Raw genomic sequence first — 18,998 nt, 5'->3', positions numbered from 1 at the left:
ACAACGCACAGTCAACCCGTGAACTCCTTGCCAGAAGATGTTGTGAAGGCCAAGATTATAACAGGGCTCAAAAAAGAACTAGATAAGTTCATGGAGGATAGGTCCATCCATGGCGTCCTCTGTTTGCCAGAAGCTGGGAATGGGCAATAGGGGATGATCACTTGATGATTACCTGTTCTATTCATTCCCTCTGGGTTACCTGGCATTGACTACCATTGGGAAACAGGATACTGGGCTAGATGGCCATTTGGTCTGATGGAGTATGGCCATTCTTATGTATCATTATCCTCATTTTACAGATAGGGAAACTGAGGGACAAAGATGAAATAACTTGCCCAAAATCACCAAGCAGGCAAGGCTATGCCCAGAGTAGAACCCAGGTCTCCCGAGTCTCACAGCAATGCTCTATCCATTAGGCAACACTGTCTCCCTAATGAGTTGTGAAGTTGAAGCAAACCACAACAGTGACTAGACTTTTTTTTTTTAAGTGACTAGACATTGTTTGTCCAAAAGCATATTCTGACTTGTCACTCAGGCCTTTTGGATGCCGATATAGCGATGCACCGGTTTCCCAAGGTACAAAGTCTGCTCATAATACTACATGAGTAACACCAAAAGGAAATAAGGAAAAGTATTTTACTGTCTTTTCCTCCATTTAACAGAATAGTTTAGGAAGCAGAAAGGGGAGTTTCCTTTTCAATAAGCTTTAGTTGCATAGGCAGCCAATACCTCCAGCAACCCATCACCCATCTGCCTGCCTTGTCTACCAGTTCCTGACCTCTCCTAAATGAATCCTTAAGAAACTGAATTAGGAGCCTTAAACCAGATCCTAATAAAAGTCTCACTGCAGTAAGCATGCTAGCAGCAGGACATCAGAGATGATTATATCTCTGCACTGTGATTTTCTCCTCTTCAGCTCAGAGCTATCTTTCCTCATGGAAAGATGATACACTTCTTCCCATCCCCCTGACAAAAAAAAATTGAGCCTCCCACCATTTCAGGAAAATGAAACAAATTCCACTCTGTAATAGAACATCCTTACCTTGAAGGCACTCCTCATCTCTGGACACAGCACTGCATTGGGTCCTTGTCTCTGGCACTCCTACTGAGCTCTCCCTCAGCTCTGCAATGCCCTTTCCCAGCCTTTGCCTTCTTCTGACTCCCCCTCTAGGTGTTCTAGTGGCTTAGTCCTCCAGCCAAGACATGTGAAAGTCTAAATCCCTTCCAGGATAACAAATTCCAAACAGATGTCCACTGTAGATCCCTTGGGTATGTCTACGCAGTGAGCCTTACCACCTGGGTCAACAGACTTATGTTTGTAGGGCTCAAGCTAGGGCTCTAAAAATAGCTATGGAGAGAGCATGTTGAAGTTGCAGATCAAGCTGGAGATCAGGCTCTGAAAATTCAGAGCCCAAGCGTTATAGGGCTTTCTCTTCACCCTCTCCCCTGGTTCTTGTCACATAGACAGAAAGCAGTAGACCAGAAGTCTGAAGTGCAGAAAATGCAATGTTTATTGCGGTTAGTTTCCAAGCAAGCATATTTGAAAGCCCTTCACATATTGGGCATATCTTTATATGCCAACAGAGACTGTTCCCCAGTGTTCCATTCCCAGCTCTGGCACCGCAGCGCTTTTCCTGTGTCCCTGTTCCCACTGCCTTAGCAAACATGATTCCAATTTCCCTTCCCCCACTTCCTGTTTGAACCATTTATATAGTAATATTCTCCACTATACCTTAATCGAGCATTTTACTGAAATTTAACCAATCCCAACATATTGTAATACAATTCTCTAACCAGTTATATTCCACTACCCTGATTAACTTACACCTAGCAAAATTATACAGCAGACAAACAATTAGAGAACCACCCAGATTAACAATAGAAAAGTGGGGGCCATAAAGATAAAACAATATAGAAATGAGTGTTTCACATACAAAACTATTCATAAGTGACTTCTTGCCAGACAGGATGCTATCAAATTAAGTTTTCTTCAACCATCTTAAGATCTGTTTCTTTATCTGATGATCCTGGGCTGATAGTGCCCACTACCATCTTTCTAACAGCCCAATACCACCTTATTTCAAAGTGACTGGTTTGGAATGTGAGGATCTGACCCTACACTTCCCAGCTTATGGCTGCCCTTGCTGCTTAGCCAAAGGCCTTAGCCTAACAACAAGGCCTCAGATTATCCTAGTGAGAGATCATATTGGTCCCTTCTGACCTATGAGTCTATGAGAGAAGGCACACACAAAGGTGGACTATGACTTTGATTCTTTGTTTTTATATCTTTCTGACTAGCTAAGTGATAAAAATACATCTACATTCTTAAAGTATGGCCTGCCTGTAAAGGCCTAAATATCTATATTTTAACACTAAGCTCTAGCCTAAGCTAGAACTTGAACATACTGTCTACACAGACTTTTTTAAAGAGCTAGTACAAGCCCACATCTGTTGATCCAGACTGAGAGGTTCACTGCTGTGGGCTGTGTAAACATACCTTTTGTTGGCCCTACTTCAGGCCTTTCCTACAGAGGTCTAACCTACTTCTATAGAGCTCTTTCTCTTTTGTTTCCTATCAGCTAAACCTTTTCCCAGAGTTTCTCTTCCCCAGATAGACCTGATCCCTCTTCAGTCTTTCCACAGTTGCTGTCAGCTCTGTTTAAGAAGTCCTCTGCAGCTGCGGTCAGTCACTCTAACTCCATTTTACCCAGCTGGGATCACTAATTGCTCCCACTTGGCTACAGCAGGGGTCAGGCTGAAGGCTGATAGGCATTGAGTCAGGATGAGCATTAACATGGTTCTAAAGATTTGCATTATTATCACAATACACTGGATATCTAATGTTAAAAGTTTCTGTGTCCAGTTACTCCCACTTCCACAGTTTAGTGATAACAGATCAAAACTGTTGAAAATACAGCAGCTGTCTGCCCAACAACATGCAGAGCTGCTGTAATTGCTGTTCTCATAGCTGGTGGGCTGATCTTAGTGCTTCTTATCATGCTAGCTTTGCAGATGCTCAGGAGTGAACACAAAAGACTGCAAGATCAACAACAGCAAATGCTCTCCCGTTTGCACTACAGTTTTCATGGACATCATTCGAAGAAAGGACAGGTTGCAAAGTTAGGCTTGGAATGCATGGTGCCAGTAACTGGACATGAGAACTACTGCATGAGCTGTGATAAAATGAGACAGACAGACCTCAGCAATGATAAAATTATTTCATTAGTCCACTGGGGAATGTACAGTGGGCATGGAAAGCTGGAATTTGTATGACCAACTTTTTCTAAATCTGAACTAAACTTACTAGGAAAACTCTAAAAGGCCTTTGGGTTCTGCTGGACAGGAGCACTTTATCTTAAGCAAACTTTCATTAATCATCTTTTGAGAAACAAAGGACTTCTGCAAACAGAATCTTGGATATTTCCTCTGAAGGATTCCAAAAGTTGTCTTATTTGCAGAGAGTAAAATACACTTAATATATTGTTTGCTTTAAAGTTATGAAAGCAAAAATTAGAAGTTGTACACACTGTCACCAGGGTTATCTGAGCTGTAGGAAGCAGAGAATTGAGCTAAATAATAAACTGTATGAAAGCTAAAAATAATGCAAGCACACCTACTTGTGTGTTAGAGAGGGTTTGAGTCACCCGAAAGTAAGATGCGTGGTGTTATCATTTTACTGATATGTAAAAAGCAACAAAGAGTCCTGTGACACCTCATAGACTAACAAAAGTATTGGAGCATAAACTGATGAAGTGGGTATTCACCCACAAAAGTTTATGCTCCAATATGGCTGTTAGTCTATAAAGTGCCATGGGACTCTATTGCTTTTTACAGATCCAGACTAACATGGTTACCCCTCTGTTACTGATATGTGTTATCTCTCTAGATACTATAAGTAACTGTTGATGGGGGGGTTGCAGAGTGAGCCACTTTGTGGTTCAGTATTGGAGTTGCAACAGCCTTGCTTTGTGTGTGTGTGTGGGGGGGGGGGGTGCTAGTTTTTTTGCACTTCAAGTGGCTGTCAGATGCCACAACATCTCAAACCCAGGTCCAGGGGATTGCCAAGTGGGAGCCCTACTCTGTGCCACTATGCTGGACAGGGAAATCAAAGATTATATCCACAAACAGAGGCTATATCCACTGACTCTGTGGGATCAGCAAGTAACAGCCCGCTGCTGATTGGTCACGTCCTGACATAAAACTTCCTCTTCCAGCCACACCCCTTTTCTAAGGAATCAGCTGCTAGGCCTGCTGCTGACCAGACCCCTAGCACTAAGTTCCTGCCCCTTTGCCTAGTTCCCACTTCTTCTTCCTGTTACATAGAATCATAGAAGATTAGGGTTGGAAGAGACCTTAGCAGGTCATCTAGTCCAACCCCATGCTCAAGGCAGGACCAATACCAACTAAATCATCCCAGCCAGGGTTTTGTCAAGCCGGGCTTTAAAAACCTCTAAGGAAGGAGATTCCACCACCTCCCTAGGCAACCCCTTCCAGTGTTTCACCACTCTCCTAGTGAAATAGTGTTTCCTAATATCCAACCTAGACCTCCCCTACTGCAACTTGAGACTATTGCTCCTTGTTCTGTCATCTACCACCACTGAGAACAGCTGAACTCCATCCTCTTTGGAACCCCCCTTCAGGTAGTTGAAGGCTGCTATCAATCCTCCCTCACTCTTCTCTTCTGCAGACTAAACAAGCCCAGTTCCCTCAGCCTCTCCTTGTAAGCCATGTGTCCAGCCCCCTGATCATTTGTGTTGCCCTCTGCTGGACTCTTCAATTTGTCCACATCTGTTCTGTAGTGGGGGGACCAAAACTGGACACAATATTCCAGGTGTGGCCTCACCAGTGCCGAACAGAGGGGAATAATCACGTCCTTTGATCTGCTGGCAACACTCCTAGTAATGCAGCCCAATATGCTGTTAGTCTTCTTGGCAACAAGGACACACTGCTGACTCATATCCAGCTTCTCATCCATTGTAATCCCCAGGTCCTTTTCTGCAGAGCTTCTGCTTAGCCAGTTGGTCCCAAGCCTGTAACGGCGCATGGGATTCGTCCTTCTTAAGTGCAGGACTCTGCACTTGTCTTTGTTGAACCTCATCAGATTTGTTTTTGGCCCAATCCTCCAATTTGTCTAGGTTACTCTGAACCCTATCGCTACCCCCGCAGCATATCTACCTCTTCCCCTAGCTTAGCGTCATATGAGAACTTGCTTAGGGTGCAATTCATCCCATCATCCAGGTCATTAATAAAGATATTGAACAAAAACCGGCCCCAGGACCAACCCCTGGGGCACTCAGCTTGATACCGGCTGCCAACAAGACAAAGCCTGAGACAACAGACAAAGCCCGAGCTGTTGCATGGGTGTAATTTGTAAAATCATGTGGGTGGGGGTGGGGGAGAAGCTGAAAATGAAGGCTCATGTTTCCATGCACTGTGTTGCAGTGAGCAATGTGGCTGTTTGTACATGATCTCCAAAGTCAGTGCACATAGCTGTCCCCTGGCTGGAGACACAACCTTCTCTTTGAAACCCCATGTAGCTGTTACTCCCACCTTCTCTGATCAACTGGCACATTCCAACCGCCACAGAATCTTTGGACTTCAGTGTTCCACCTGCTTCTCACAGGGCCCGGTGGTGATGGAACCTGGAGACAATCTGCCTGACAGCTCTGAGCCATGCCGGTCACTGTTTCCATCACTTCAGACTGACTCAACAGACATTCTAGGCTTCCCAGACAAAATATCAATCCTGAAATTTCATTTGGTGGCCCCTAGTTCTTATATTGTTCTCATAATATAAGACCTAGGGGCCACCAAATGAAATTAATGGATAGCAGGTTTAAAACAAACAAAAGGAAGTTCTTCTTCACACAGCACACAGTCAACTTGTGGAACTCCTTGCCTGAGGAGGTTGTGAAGGCTAGGACTATAACAGGGTTCAAAAGATAACTGGATAAATTCATGGTAGTTAAGTCCATTAATGGCTATTACCCAGGATGGGTAAGGAATGGTGTCCCAAGCCCTGTTTGTCAGAGGGCGGTGATGGATGGCAGGAGAGAGATCACTTGATCATTAACTGTTAATTTCACTCCCTTGGCATTGGCCATTGTCGGTAGACAGGATACTGGGTTGGGTGGACCTTTGGTCTGACCCAGTATGGCCATTCTTATGTTCTTATGTTCTAAATCTTATCAGGGATCCTAGAAATCTGTTTTCCATGGAAAAACACAGCATTTGCATTTTTACAGAGAATCATTAGTTTTTTTATTTTGTGAAAATAAAAAACATATTACCTACATTTTACTGAAAGTATGAATGTCACTCATTCCAGTGGTGGCCAATCTTATAATTCAGAAGGGCCACACAGACCTAAGCACAACCTTTTGTGGGCCAAACAGATTCTACATATTTTAATAAGATTTCTGCTGATAGCGGGAGCTCCACCGCCTGGGGTTGACAGCCCAAGCCCTGCTGCTCCGGGCTGACAGCAGAAGCTTTATTTTTTTGTGCATTTAAAAAAAAAAGAAACAATTTTCTGAAAATATAGAATATAAACAGAAGTATTTGGTATATGTAAGAAATACAGTTTGCAAGTCTATAAATTTTATTATGATTGTTGGCACTGGCAAGCTTCAAACTTGCTTAAAAAGTGTAAATATATCAATAAAACATTGCGTTCAACTGATATATATATATATAGTGGTTAGGAAAACTGAAATGCAGCATTTCATTTTAATTGCAGAAAACCATGGATTTTTATGGTTTATATCACAAAAAAACTAGGATTCCTGCTTATTATATAGATTTCCCACATTTGTGACCAGCCCATGTGCAAATATTTTGCCTCTCAAGGAATAAAAACATTGTTGGTGCCTCACAAGAGGAGAAAAGCCCTGTTGCCTACTTTGAAGAGTGTGGTGTCAGTGCAATCGGACCCACTGAGTGAGGATTATAAACAGACAAAAGTGTTCAAAGGACATGGGTGACAAAGAAAAATCCAGTGGTGATTGAACAAAACTTGTATGCGGCTCTGTTAGGTCTGTATGCATGTGTTAGACCTGTGTGTATTAGTGGTAGATCTGTATATGTGTGTGTGTGTGCGTGATCTGTGTATGTTAGATCTCTGTATGCATGTGTTAGACCTGCCTGTATGTCAGGGGTGAAAGTAACTTACAGAACTTACCGTACTGCCAGAGTCCTGAGGGGGGTGTGGCCTCATCCAGAAGAGGCGTAGCCTCATCCGGAAGAGGCATGGCCTCTCAAGATTTAAAGGCCCTGGGGCACCAGCTGTGGCTGGGAGACCCAGAGCCTTTAAATCAACCAGGGGCTCCCAGCTGAAGAGGTGGCTGGGAGCCCCCCGGGGCTCAGGGTCAAATTAAAGGGCCCCGGGCTCTGGCTGCCGGGGGGAACCCCGAGCTTTGTGGGGCTAGGGCAGGGATTTAAAGGGCCCAGAGCTCCTGCCGCTGAGGGGAGTCCCGAGCCATTTAAATCCTGGCCCCAGCCCAGCTGCCAGAGCCATGGCCGGGATTCAAAAGGCTCTGGGCTGCCTGCAGCGGTGGGGAGCTCTGAACCCTTTAAATCCTGGCCCCTGCCTGGCCGCTGGAGCCACAGCCAGGATTCAAAGGGCTCTGGGCTGCCCGCAGCTGCGGGCAGCCCAGAGCCCTTTCAATCCCTGCCATGGAAGCCGATGTGGTCCAGCACGGCGCACTGGCTCTTGCTGGTACACCATACCAGACTGGACTGGCTTACTTTCACCTCTGCTGTACATTAGTGTTAGAGCTGTGTAAAGGGGCACAACAGAGGGGGCAGGGATCCTCTCTTAGCCCCTAACTGGAGCTGGAAATTTGGCTGTGTGATGATGGAGGGTGAGATGGGGCAAACCTGAGCAGCGGTGTGACCCTGTTTGCCAGGTTGCAATGCCACTCACTCAAATTTGACCCCACCTCATCCCATGCCATCAGGACATGGGGGAGGTCAGGTCAAATTTCAGTGGTGCTATGATCCCACAAGCCTGCTTGCCCCTGAACCATACATTATTACAGTCTTTCCAGTGCCCATGGGCACGGGGTGCTTCCAGGGGGAAGTGGAGTAGGGGACACCAGAAACCTCCAGTCCTCAGGAGGGTGGGAAGATTGGATCCAGGCTTTGTTGCTTCTTGGGAAAATGGAGAGGCAGAAAGAGGATGGGGTCTGGGACTCCCAGGACTCCCTGGTAAGGATGGTGCTCTTCAGCCTGACCACCTCTCTAAGGAAAAGCTCACAGCTGGGTGGAGAGATTGTGGGCTGGGTGCAGGGGGGAGAGGTCAGAGTTGAATGCAGGGCAATGTGAAGAGAAAAGCATGAGTCTGGGTGTGGGTCAACAAAAGGGGAGTGTGTGTAGAGCTGCATGCAGGGAGATGAGGGTGGATCTGGATGCAGAGGCAGTGTGAGGGGAATGTGTGGGTCTAGAGGCAGGGCAGGAAAGAAGAAATTTGGGCCCCATCTTAAGGAAAATTCTGGTTGCGTTCCTGTCTCTGTGTTAGACCTCTGTGTGTGTATGTGAGTTGCAGTGGTGGCGCAGCTTTGCTGGTCCCAGCATATGAGAGAGACAAGATGAGCAAGGTAATGTCTTTTACTGGATCAACTTTTGTTGGTGGAAGAGACAAGCTTTTGACTTCCCAGAACTCTTTCACAGCTCTGGGAATCATAATAAGAGTGTTCAAGCTAAATACAAGGTGGGACAGATTGTTTAGCATGAGAGGTTCACACATGTTGCAGAACATTTCAGATGAAGTGGGCAAGTAACATCTCTGCAGTCATAGGGCAAAAGAGGGTAGTAAGTGGCTGGTAGGGTGACCAGATAGAAAGTGTGAAAAATCAAAACAAGGGGTTGGTGGTAATACGTGCAGATATAATCCCCAAATATCAGGACTATTCCTATAAAATCGGGACATCTGGTCACCCTAGTGGCAGGGTGTGTTACAAATTGTTGTAATGACCCATAAAACCACTCTTTCTGCTAAATCCACCTTTTTTAGTGTCCAACAGTTATGAATTTAAGTTCTTGGGCTAGTCTTTTGAAGGTGTTAAGCAAGGTTCCTTAGGCCCCTGGGGGTGTGAGATGCCCTTTCTCGGGGTGTGAGACATGCCAGATATTTTTAGAAGGTAAATCATTGAAAACACAAATTAAGCACAGGCTCGTAAGTACAACTACTTTGTTTCATCAAACCTACGTATTTATTAACATACATTTTTTATCAATTACTGTAATATACAAACAATATAATATACAAACAAAAAATGTGTTTTCAAGTTTTTAAGCTAACTGTAGGGGTGCGAGAACATATTTTGAGAACCAAAGGGTGCAGGCTGCAGTAAAGGTTTAGAACCACTGCCTTAGGGGATGAGGACTGAGAGGTCAGCTATGGACTGATTGCTTCGTGAAAAGTGTTCACTCATAGACGATAGTGTTTTTGGCTTTTATCATTTTTCTGTGTGAGTTCATTCAAGAGCATATTTCAACCATGCTGTTGTTGAAGCAGATGATGCACTGGATGAGATACACCATATGTGGTGATAGGCATGTGTAGGATCCATAGCTCTTGAAAAGGTGAATTGTGGGGGGTATTGATCATCACAGAAGTGGAAGGTATGTCTGCAAGTTTTGTATCTGTTGTTCTGGAAGTGTCTGGTGCCACTGAATTGGTATCCTAGTCTGTGGGGAGTAGGGTTACCACCTTTGAAATGTGAAAAACCCGGCACCCACCACTGCCACAAGGCAAGCCCACCACAACCCCAACTCCAAAGCAACTCCATAACCCCCTTTTCCTTCAACAAGCTCTTATAGTATCTAGAAAGAGAACACATATAGAGAAGATTGATAACATCATTTTCTTACTTAAACTGTGGAAGTGGGAATTCTGCAGCATCTTTAGTTGGACACAGAAACTTCTAACTAGGGCTGTTAAACAATTACAAAATTAATTGCCATTAACTGCAGTTTTAATTGCACTGTTAAATAATAATAGAATACCATTTATTTAAATATTTTGGATGTTTTCCACATTTTCAAATATATTGATTTCAATTACAGCATGGAAGCACGTCCTCTGGAATGGTGGCCAAAGCATGAAGGGGCATATGAATGTTTAACATAGCTGGTACATAAATACCTTGCAACGCCGGCTACAAAAGTGCTAGGTGAATGCCAGTTCTCACTTTCAGGTGACATTTTAAATAAGAATTGGGCAGCATTATCTCCAATAAATGTAAACAAAGTTGTTTGTCTTAGCAATTGGCTGAATAAGTAGGACTGAGTGGATTTGTAGGCTCTAAAGTTTTACACTGTTTTGTTTTTGAGTGCAAGTATGTAAAAAAAATTACATTTCTAAATTTCACGATAAAGAAATTGTACTACAGTACTTGTATAAGGGGAATAGAAAAATGCTATTTCTTTTGTTTATCTTTTTATAATGCAAATATTTGTAATAAAAATAATACAAAGTGAGCACCATACACTTTGTTTTTTGTTCTTGTAATTGAAACCATTATATTTGAAAATGTAGAAAAACATCCAACATATTTATAGTACATTTCAATTGGTATTCTATTATTGTTTAACAGTGCAATTAAAACTGTGCATAATCACAATTAATTTTTTTGACTGAGTTAATTGGTTTTGAGGTAATCACTTGAGCTAACTGAAGTTAATTGACAGCCCTACTTTTAACATTACATTACTGTGATGATAATGCAACTCTTCAGATGCATGTAAAAGAACCCAGGCAGATTAAACTATTTTTCGGGCAACTGGTAAATCCATTAAAAAAAAAAAACATCCAAGCAGCTCAAATACGGGTCAGGTGGTAACCCTAAGGAGGAGTTTGGTTCTGATTATCATCTTGGCAAGGTTGGGGGAAGGGTTGTGTGAAGGCCAGAAGAGGAGGGTTTGGGAAAGGATTTTTGAGGCTGTGGTCAGCATGGGCTGTAACTGTTTGCTCACACCTTGAACTGGTTCTAGGGTGGGATAACAGGTGGTGCGCGCGCATGTTTTACTTCTACGGGATCAATTTCCAACACTGGAAGAGACTGATTTACGCTACCTGTAACATAACCTCCCTTATCAGGATGCACAGCCCCCCCTCTCCGGCTCAGCCTCAGGGCAGGCCACACCCTAGCACAGTCCCCGGCCCCGCGCGCGCCCCACCACTGCTCAGCCTGGGTAGGCAGCTCGGTCCATCGGATCCCTAGCGCGCAGGCGCGGAATGTGTGTGTCTGCGGGGGGGCTAGTGTAGCGCATGCGTAGCAGCGGGGTTAGGAGGAACGGAATCGGGGGTTGTCTGTTGCTGCCGTTGCCGTGCGGGGCTCTGCTCGGGGCCCTGGGCGGGGGGGGCGGAATGAGCCGTCACCTGGCTTGGCCTCGCACACGCTGGGGAACCGCCGCCGCCCGCCGGCGACGCTCCCGCCCCCAGTAGCTACCGCCGCGGAGCGGCCCTGGAATCCGCCTGCCCGGCCCCGCGAGCCGGCATGTGGCCCCGTGGGTGCGGGGGGCGCCGGCGCAGCCCGGCCTTTCGCCGCTGAGCCGGTCGCTGCAGGGCCGGGCCGGGGGTGGCTGTGCCGTGACCGAGCGGCCCGGGGCGAGGAGCAAGGGGACGGCGCCGGCTGAGGGGAAGCCAAGGGCGGACGCCCCGGCGGTTGGATCGGCGCAGGACTCGGTGAGACCTGAAAAGCTCCGGTTTGCCGCTCTCCGGCTGCCCCGGTCCTGCTGGCGGATATGAAATGATATAAACTCTCCGGTTTGCTGTTAGAGAGACGATGGCCACCCCCGCGCTGCTGCCCCTGTCTGGGCGTAGACTCCCCCCCCTGAACCTTGGGACCTCCTTCCCCCACCACAGGGCTACCTTGAGACTGTCCGAAAAATTTATCCTCCTCCTCATTCTTAGTGCCTTCATCACTCTCTGCTTTGGGGCATTCTTCTTCCTCCCGGACTCGTCCAAACACAAACGCTTTGATCTGGGTTTAGAGGATGTGTTAATTCCTCACGTGGATACCAGCAAGGGGGGCAAAAACCTTGGAGGCTACTTGATCCATGGGCAAGGACACGATGAGCACAGGCACAGGTATACTGTATACACATGGTTTTGTTTGTTTCACGTGAGAAACCAATGCCTGATCTTGCTGTCTTTTGAGTGACTAAGTGGGACTAGGATTTGGTCCAAGGAAACCTAGTAAAGGGGACTGAGGTTGGCCTACTGTAGTGTGGTTTTCCTTTTGCCGTTAACAGGAAAATGTAGCTCTAGATGACATAATTTTCTTCTGACAAATGTAAAAGTCACGGTTGCTTAATCGTGGCTGAAAGCAATACTATCAGGTAAGGAGCATGGTGACTTTTGGATGGGCCCACAAGTGGGGAGTTACCTCAGATAGCCTGGCTCTCATGAACATGAAATATCTGTAGTATTTATTCTCCATATATTTCCCAAATGTCTTTCTGCTTCTGAGTTCTTTGTGCCTCTCCCCATACTCTTCTTCCCCAAGCTGCTACATGTGATGCTGTTTGAGGTCCCTTAGCTCCTGGGCCTTTGTCCACCATGATTCTGTTTCCTGCAGGCTCTCAACCCCTGGCCCTAATTTATGCTGCTGTTTTGGACAGGTGACAGTAAGCCAGGTGAGTTGCCTTTTCTCCCTGTTTTAGCTTCCTAACTATCTCAGCAGAGCAAGAGAAGTATCAGGAGAGAGAGCCTGCAGCTATGAGAACAAACTCAGCTGGCAGCGATTGGGATTTTTCTATTAATGATCATGAGTGGAGAGACACCATAGTTAGGCACTAGAACTGAACTATTAGTGCTGACTAGTCTAGGTGGGCTAGGGCTCTCTGCAGCATCAGGCCTTTATGCAGTATAGCGTTGGGTTAGCTCAAATTAGGCCTCAGACTTGGATTTTGTAGAAAAACTAGCTTTACAAATCAGAATTTTTTTATTTTGAAATTTTCAGATGAGTTTTTGAGTGCACTTATAAAATAAGTCTAATAGTAATAATCCTTAAAAAATTAGTAACAGTAACAGAATTAAAAAACAACAACATTTAATCGTACAGTGTTTCTTTTGGAGTGGTGTGAAATAGGTTCCCCTTTCTGCCTATGATAAGAGTTCTGTAAAGGTGATTTGTGCCAGCTTTTAAAAAATGGGATTGTCCTTTTTTGTTACTGTATGGTATATAAAGGCAATCTGAATATTGAGGTATTTCTCACCCTGGTTTGTGCCTTATGTTAAAAATATCAGCAATGTTAAGCCTGATTATTCTCTACTATTCATGGAGGACCTGTTAAACATCTCGGAGTACATTTATTATGATCTCTGATACCTTAATTGAAAGGACACAGGTGCTGAATATTTTTGAGAAATTAATTCTTTGTTAAATGTTAATTAGCCACTACTGTTAAATGCTACACAAAACAGTTCTAGACATTGACTAATAAACCCTCATAATTACATATGTAGGGAGGTTTTACAGGTTGTCAAACCCATGATGGCAACTAATCATGAACAGGAGCCAGCATCCCTCTGCTTTGGCATCAGTGGTCTGGGTTATTAGCTGCTAGCTGGTGGTGCCTCCAGGGAGTCAGGAACCCTACGCTACCATCTTTGTGGTTTCAGCTATTCCTGTCTCTGTACTTACCCATATGACTTGCCTAATACCTTGTAGATCTACTCTTTTAACACCTCTATAATGGCTGAATCAGTGTACATATTATTTATAAGGGAAGTACAAAGGAAGCCTATAAGGGGAAGATGGATTTGGGGTGAGTATATCAGTAATATCATACAGTACACAAGTAACACAGCTCCAGGGTGGATTTCCTTGGATTCATGAGTCCAGTTTATTCCACACTAATGGGCTCTGTAACATGGAGGTGCCCACATATATTTGAGTAGTTGCAAGTCTGAAACTGAGTATGGTGAGGTGCTGAGGGTGCTAATTTGCTTGGGGGACTAACCTCTGCAGTAGCAGTAGATGGTATTCTCAGTGGAAAAAGGCCCAACAGGGTAGGGGGCCTTCTCGGTGTTTCCAAGACCAGTTGCTCTCTCCCAGAGTAGTTCAGCTAACCACTTTCTGGACAAAATAGGCAAACCCTAGGAAGGGAGAGACCACCAGGAGATCACCTGAACTCCCCTCAGGCAGGGCTGTCCTCTCATGCCCCATCCAGTTGGCTTCCATCCCACAGGGTTCACCTTATCACAATGCTCAACACCCCTGTCAAGGTGAGCACACCCCATCTCTCCACACCCCATGTGTCAACTACCTGGCCACAAGCTTGGCTTCATTTTTTGTCAGACCCATTAACCCAAGTTATGCTTACCTTGTGCTATTTTGTGTCTTGTGGTTCTGTTGTTTCACAGTCACCATGATCTAGGACAAACATGATTTGGAGCTAGCTGACCAGGTTGTAGTTCCAGTTCCCTGTGCATGTTATCTCCCCTCTCCTCCAACATAGAAGATATCTATCTGAAGACATATAATCAGTTCAGTAGTGATATCACAAAGTAAATTATTATGGTTGTGCCAACTTTGGCTTTATTTCTGTGTACCTGTAGATAGAGGTAACTTCTCAATTATGTTCAAAGTAGACTTCAGTCAGTCTACACAGGCACTGTCCACACTAGAGAAACTTGGCATGCTAACCCTTGTGTGTGCCTAAACTTTCGCTGTTAGCACACACATGCTTATAGTGGTGCACAAGCTTTACAGCCTCTTTTTGGATTACATTTGATTTGACATACCAGCCTGGACAGGGATCACAGAACTCAGTCATAAGTGATACTTAAGAATGACTGGGTTGCTGAAGGGACAGAATGCCCCGCATGAGCTGTTATTGCCTCAGTTTGTGTTAGAAACTTGCCCCTTCTGTAGTGAGTTGGAGAGAATCCTCACATATCACTTGTACCCTGCTGGAGGTGCTTCTGTATAGCACCAAAGTGCCATGTAGAAAAGGAGAGGATGGGCTCGTTAACGGGCTGAGAAAGAGGTCGAAGAGCTTGGCTATGAGACACCACACACAATGAGAATTTTCAGGATCTCCTTTCAAGAACCCCAGGTCTTCAGTCCATGTCCAAGCTGATTTGGGTGAAGGAGGAAACAGGATGAAAGGTCCTCTGTCTGGTATGTAGCTTATAAAACGTAATGACAGATTGATTTTTGGAGGCTTGGTGGCTGAGGGAAGAATATTTTGTAAGAGTGCTGGTGTGCATTCGTAAAAGGTGGAAGCTACTGATCTTGGCTATGTAATGCAGTTCTCTACATATGTAATGGAGATTCTTGTTAATTTTTTCCCTCCAGTATCTGAATAACTCACTCAGCAAGTTCTCCAACCTTGCAATCAAAATTTTGGGACAGTGCACATTTCTTTCCACCCAAATAGAACCTTTCACAGCCTTTCCATTCAGAGGCAGTCCTTTGATATCAGAGGTGCAAATGATCCTCACTGGTCTTCATGCTTGCTGAGATTGCTTTTCTTTTCCTGGATGGGACCATAAACAAAAGATGTTCTTGAAGGTCTTTTGTTAGTTTATTTAGAGCTGCAATCTCCCGGGCCCCTTATCTTTATTCCATTAATCAGTTAAAATAGCATCCCCTGCTCACTTGTAATTTTATCAGTGTTTTTGTGAATTATTTGTCTCTGGTTCAGGAAAAGTGTCTTACAAGAATACATTTAGAATCTGAAACAGAACTGTGATGGTACTTTTAGTCTCATTCTTTGGTATTTCAGGAAATGGATGGGCTGTTGCTATGGTTATTAACACTTTTTAATTTCTTGTTCTTCATTTCAGTGCTACTCAGACAGGATGAGTGTCCCAAAGTATTCATAGGGTCAAGTTAACTGGATTCACAATGTTGGAAAGGCGCGTAAATCTCTGGTCTAGGAAAAGGGGAAGCAGAAAAGACTGCTGCAGGACATGTACAGAGACATGAATAGAAATTGTGAACACATGTACAGTTTGAAAAGTGTGTGTGTGTGTGTGTGGAGGAGGGGGGAAGTTTGCCTTTTAAGAGAGAGGACAAATTCAGAAATCATACGGGACTTCTGGAATGAGAAACATACACATGAAATGGTGGATAGACTATTCCAAATGGAAATCTTGAATGCATACCCGAGGACTTGGGAAAGAGTGACAGCTGGGGATCAGCTTGTTGCTGAGTTTACACAGTACCACAGTTTACAAGTAGCTATTCATTGGACTGCTCCTAACCAAGTCCTTCAGAGCCATTACAAAGTTGCTTCACTCCTTTACAAGATTGATTTCAATTTTCCTTTCTACAAAATGAAGCATTTTATTAACTTTTTTATTGATATGTCTATTGCAACCTAATATCAAAACAAGTTAACTCATTTATATTGTAGTTGTCCTGTGACCTCTTGTGTTAATTAAATGTCTTGAAGGCCTCTCTAATTTGAACATCAGTCATATTCTTATTAAATTCATCAAATGATTCCTCTAAATGCTCCCTCACCAAACTCTTTGCTGTTTGAAAGCTTGTCTTTCTCCTGCAGAGGTTAGTCCAATAAAAGATTTTTACCCACCTTGTCTTTCAAAATAACTGTCATTACTACAGCAGGAAATATGTAAATGTCTGCACATAAGAGTATAATCACACCAGCACAACATCGCAAAGCCACTTCAGAGCAGCAGCTGGCCTATCGCTATGTCAACAGTGCAGTCTTTTTCAGAAACACGTTCATATTACAGATTGAGAGTGGGATAATTATTAAAAACAAATGTATTACAAAATGACAAACCCAACACCCGCATGGCATTAAAATTGCAAGTATTGTAAGGGCTCATCTACATGGTGCAGCAACATGTACTATAGGGAAGTGATTTTTAAAGCTCATTAATGTGTGATAGTGTTAGTGCCTGGTAGGATGGGAAGTGGGGTGGGAGACAGTGTGCTACACAACTCTCCTCTGGGCCTGATCCCCAAAAAATGTGAGTCTGTTACAGTCCTTAGCAGTACAGCCTGGCTTTCTAGCTGAAGCTGTAGAGCCATACTTTCAGTTATGTAGTCCCTAGTTCACTTCCTGTTCACAGAAGTCAGCATCCTTGTCATAAGTCATGCAAAATGTGTCAACCTGATACTGTGACTGCTTCATTAGTTACTGAGCAGTTATGGGTTAACAGCCATCTTCATCTTTTATTATCCTGAAAAGAGACGTCACCGTCTTCTTGCTCACTGTACAGTTATTTGTATTACATTAGCACCTAGAAACTCCATTGTTCTAGGCACTGTATAAACAAATAAAAATGTTATCAAAACCTACCAAACTTTGTTTTTAGTTGGTCTAGTAAAATATAATAGCTTATCCATCTTGTTCTTTTACCGCTTGTCTAAAACTAAGAAATGGGTAGGGTAATAACACAATCTGTTCATTAGTATCTCAGAATCTGCCTCTCCATGTCTGTATAGTCAGAAAATGATTTAATTAGTCATGATAAAAATGGGAAGGTAGGATCACCTGGGAACACAATGGTCCTTTTTGGTGTTCAGCTTTTAAAATTTGACTAATTTTTTCTACTTAAATCAATAGATGGATTGTGTATACTGTGTTACTTGAATTGGTATAACTGTAAAGTGAGCTAATTAACTTAAACTAAATACACTCACATGATTAAAGATAGGGACACCTAGAAAGACAAAAGGAAATAAGGATAAAATAGATACATGATTAGAAAGGCCCTTTATGTTTACAGTTCTGTTCAGATTCCTAAATTTTTGAGAGGGCAATTAGGCTCCTATATTTACTGTAATTTTGCTATTCATAGATTTTTTTTTTTTTTAAAGGCTAGAAGGGACCATTAGATCATCCAGTCTGAACTCCAGTATAACACAGGCCACTTATCCCTTTAGTGAGCCCAATAACTTGTTTGACTGAAGTATATCTTCTAGACAGATATCCAGTCTTGTTTTGAAGACTCCAAAAGATGGAGAATCCACCAGTTCCGTTGGTAGTTGCAGTTGTTCATCAGTCTCACTATTCAGTATGTACCTCCTTTTCTTCTAATTTGAATTTTTTTGGCTTCAGCGTCCAGCCATTGGTTCTTGTTGTGCCTTTCTCTGCTATGTCAACCCTTTAGCAGCTGGTGGTATTTCCCTGAGAAAGCACTTAATAAAGTCACCTTTCAAAAAAAGAGTGAGCTCTTTAGGTCTCTCACTGTAACGCAGCCCTTGCATAGTTTTTGTGGCTCTTCTCTGTACCACACCAGTTTTTCAAAATTCTTTTAAAATGTGGACCTCAGAGCTGGCTGCGGTATACCAGTATTGGTTTTACAATATCATATCCAGAGGTAAAATCATCTCGTTTACTGGTCTTGTGTTGAAGATGCTCAGGTACTACAGTGATGGCTAGCAGTATAAAACATTAAGATGGATAGTGAATTATTTTTTGTAAAGGTCCACATTTCTTGGTCAAGGTCCAGACTCCAGAGAAGAAGATAATTAAAAAAAAAAACATAAGTAGTAAATAAGAGAGATTTTGGGGTCCATTCAAAAACATCTGGCAGTCTGGATTTGGCCCACGGTCTGTCTATTGGTTACCCCTGCCCTAAGATATACTGATTATAGGCACTACTGCTGCTGTAAACCGTTGTGCATGGCTTCACTGAAGTCAGTGGGGGCATTCTGGTTAGGTAAGTGTTTGCAGGACTAAATCCACAGATTTCTTGGATTACCTGTTTTACTCATTGGCATAATTTCTTAATATTAAAAATTAATCTTTGTATTCAGTGTAACAGAAGAACAAGCTGGCAAAATATACATGAACAAATAAGGGAAACTTAATCTCTCCTTGTAACATGAGCAAAATGAAACACAGCATTCTTAAAAAATCATATGGTGAAAGGAATTTCTTGTTATGTTTAAACTGCTGAGTATATAGAAAATAAGATTCTTAACCAGCTGTTTGTAGTAGTCGTTGAAGTGACGTAGTGTATGACACTATCAGCCTGGGAGACTATGGTATGAGATTGA

At 43.5% G+C, this 18,998-nt stretch overlaps 1 protein-coding gene across 1 annotated transcript in view; it reads left to right on the top strand.

The window, feature by feature from the left end:
* Window positions 1-11,580: 11,580 nt before the first annotated feature.
* MAN1A2 (mannosidase alpha class 1A member 2) overlaps window positions 11,581-18,998 on the top strand; it is a 309,610-nt gene continuing 302,192 nt past the window's right edge. Inside the window, exon 1 of the mRNA XM_030535069.1 lies at window positions 11,581-12,094. Coding sequence (XP_030390929.1) covers window positions 11,790-12,094 — 305 coding nt within the window. The 5' untranslated portion in view covers window positions 11,581-11,789. The remainder of the gene's footprint in view (window positions 12,095-18,998) is intronic.

Source organism: Gopherus evgoodei, chromosome 1, assembly GCF_007399415.2.
Source record: "Gopherus evgoodei ecotype Sinaloan lineage chromosome 1, rGopEvg1_v1.p, whole genome shotgun sequence".
NCBI classification, from domain to species: Eukaryota; Metazoa; Chordata; order Testudines; family Testudinidae; genus Gopherus; species Gopherus evgoodei.
This window is presented reverse-complemented; position numbering and strand designations above follow the sequence as displayed.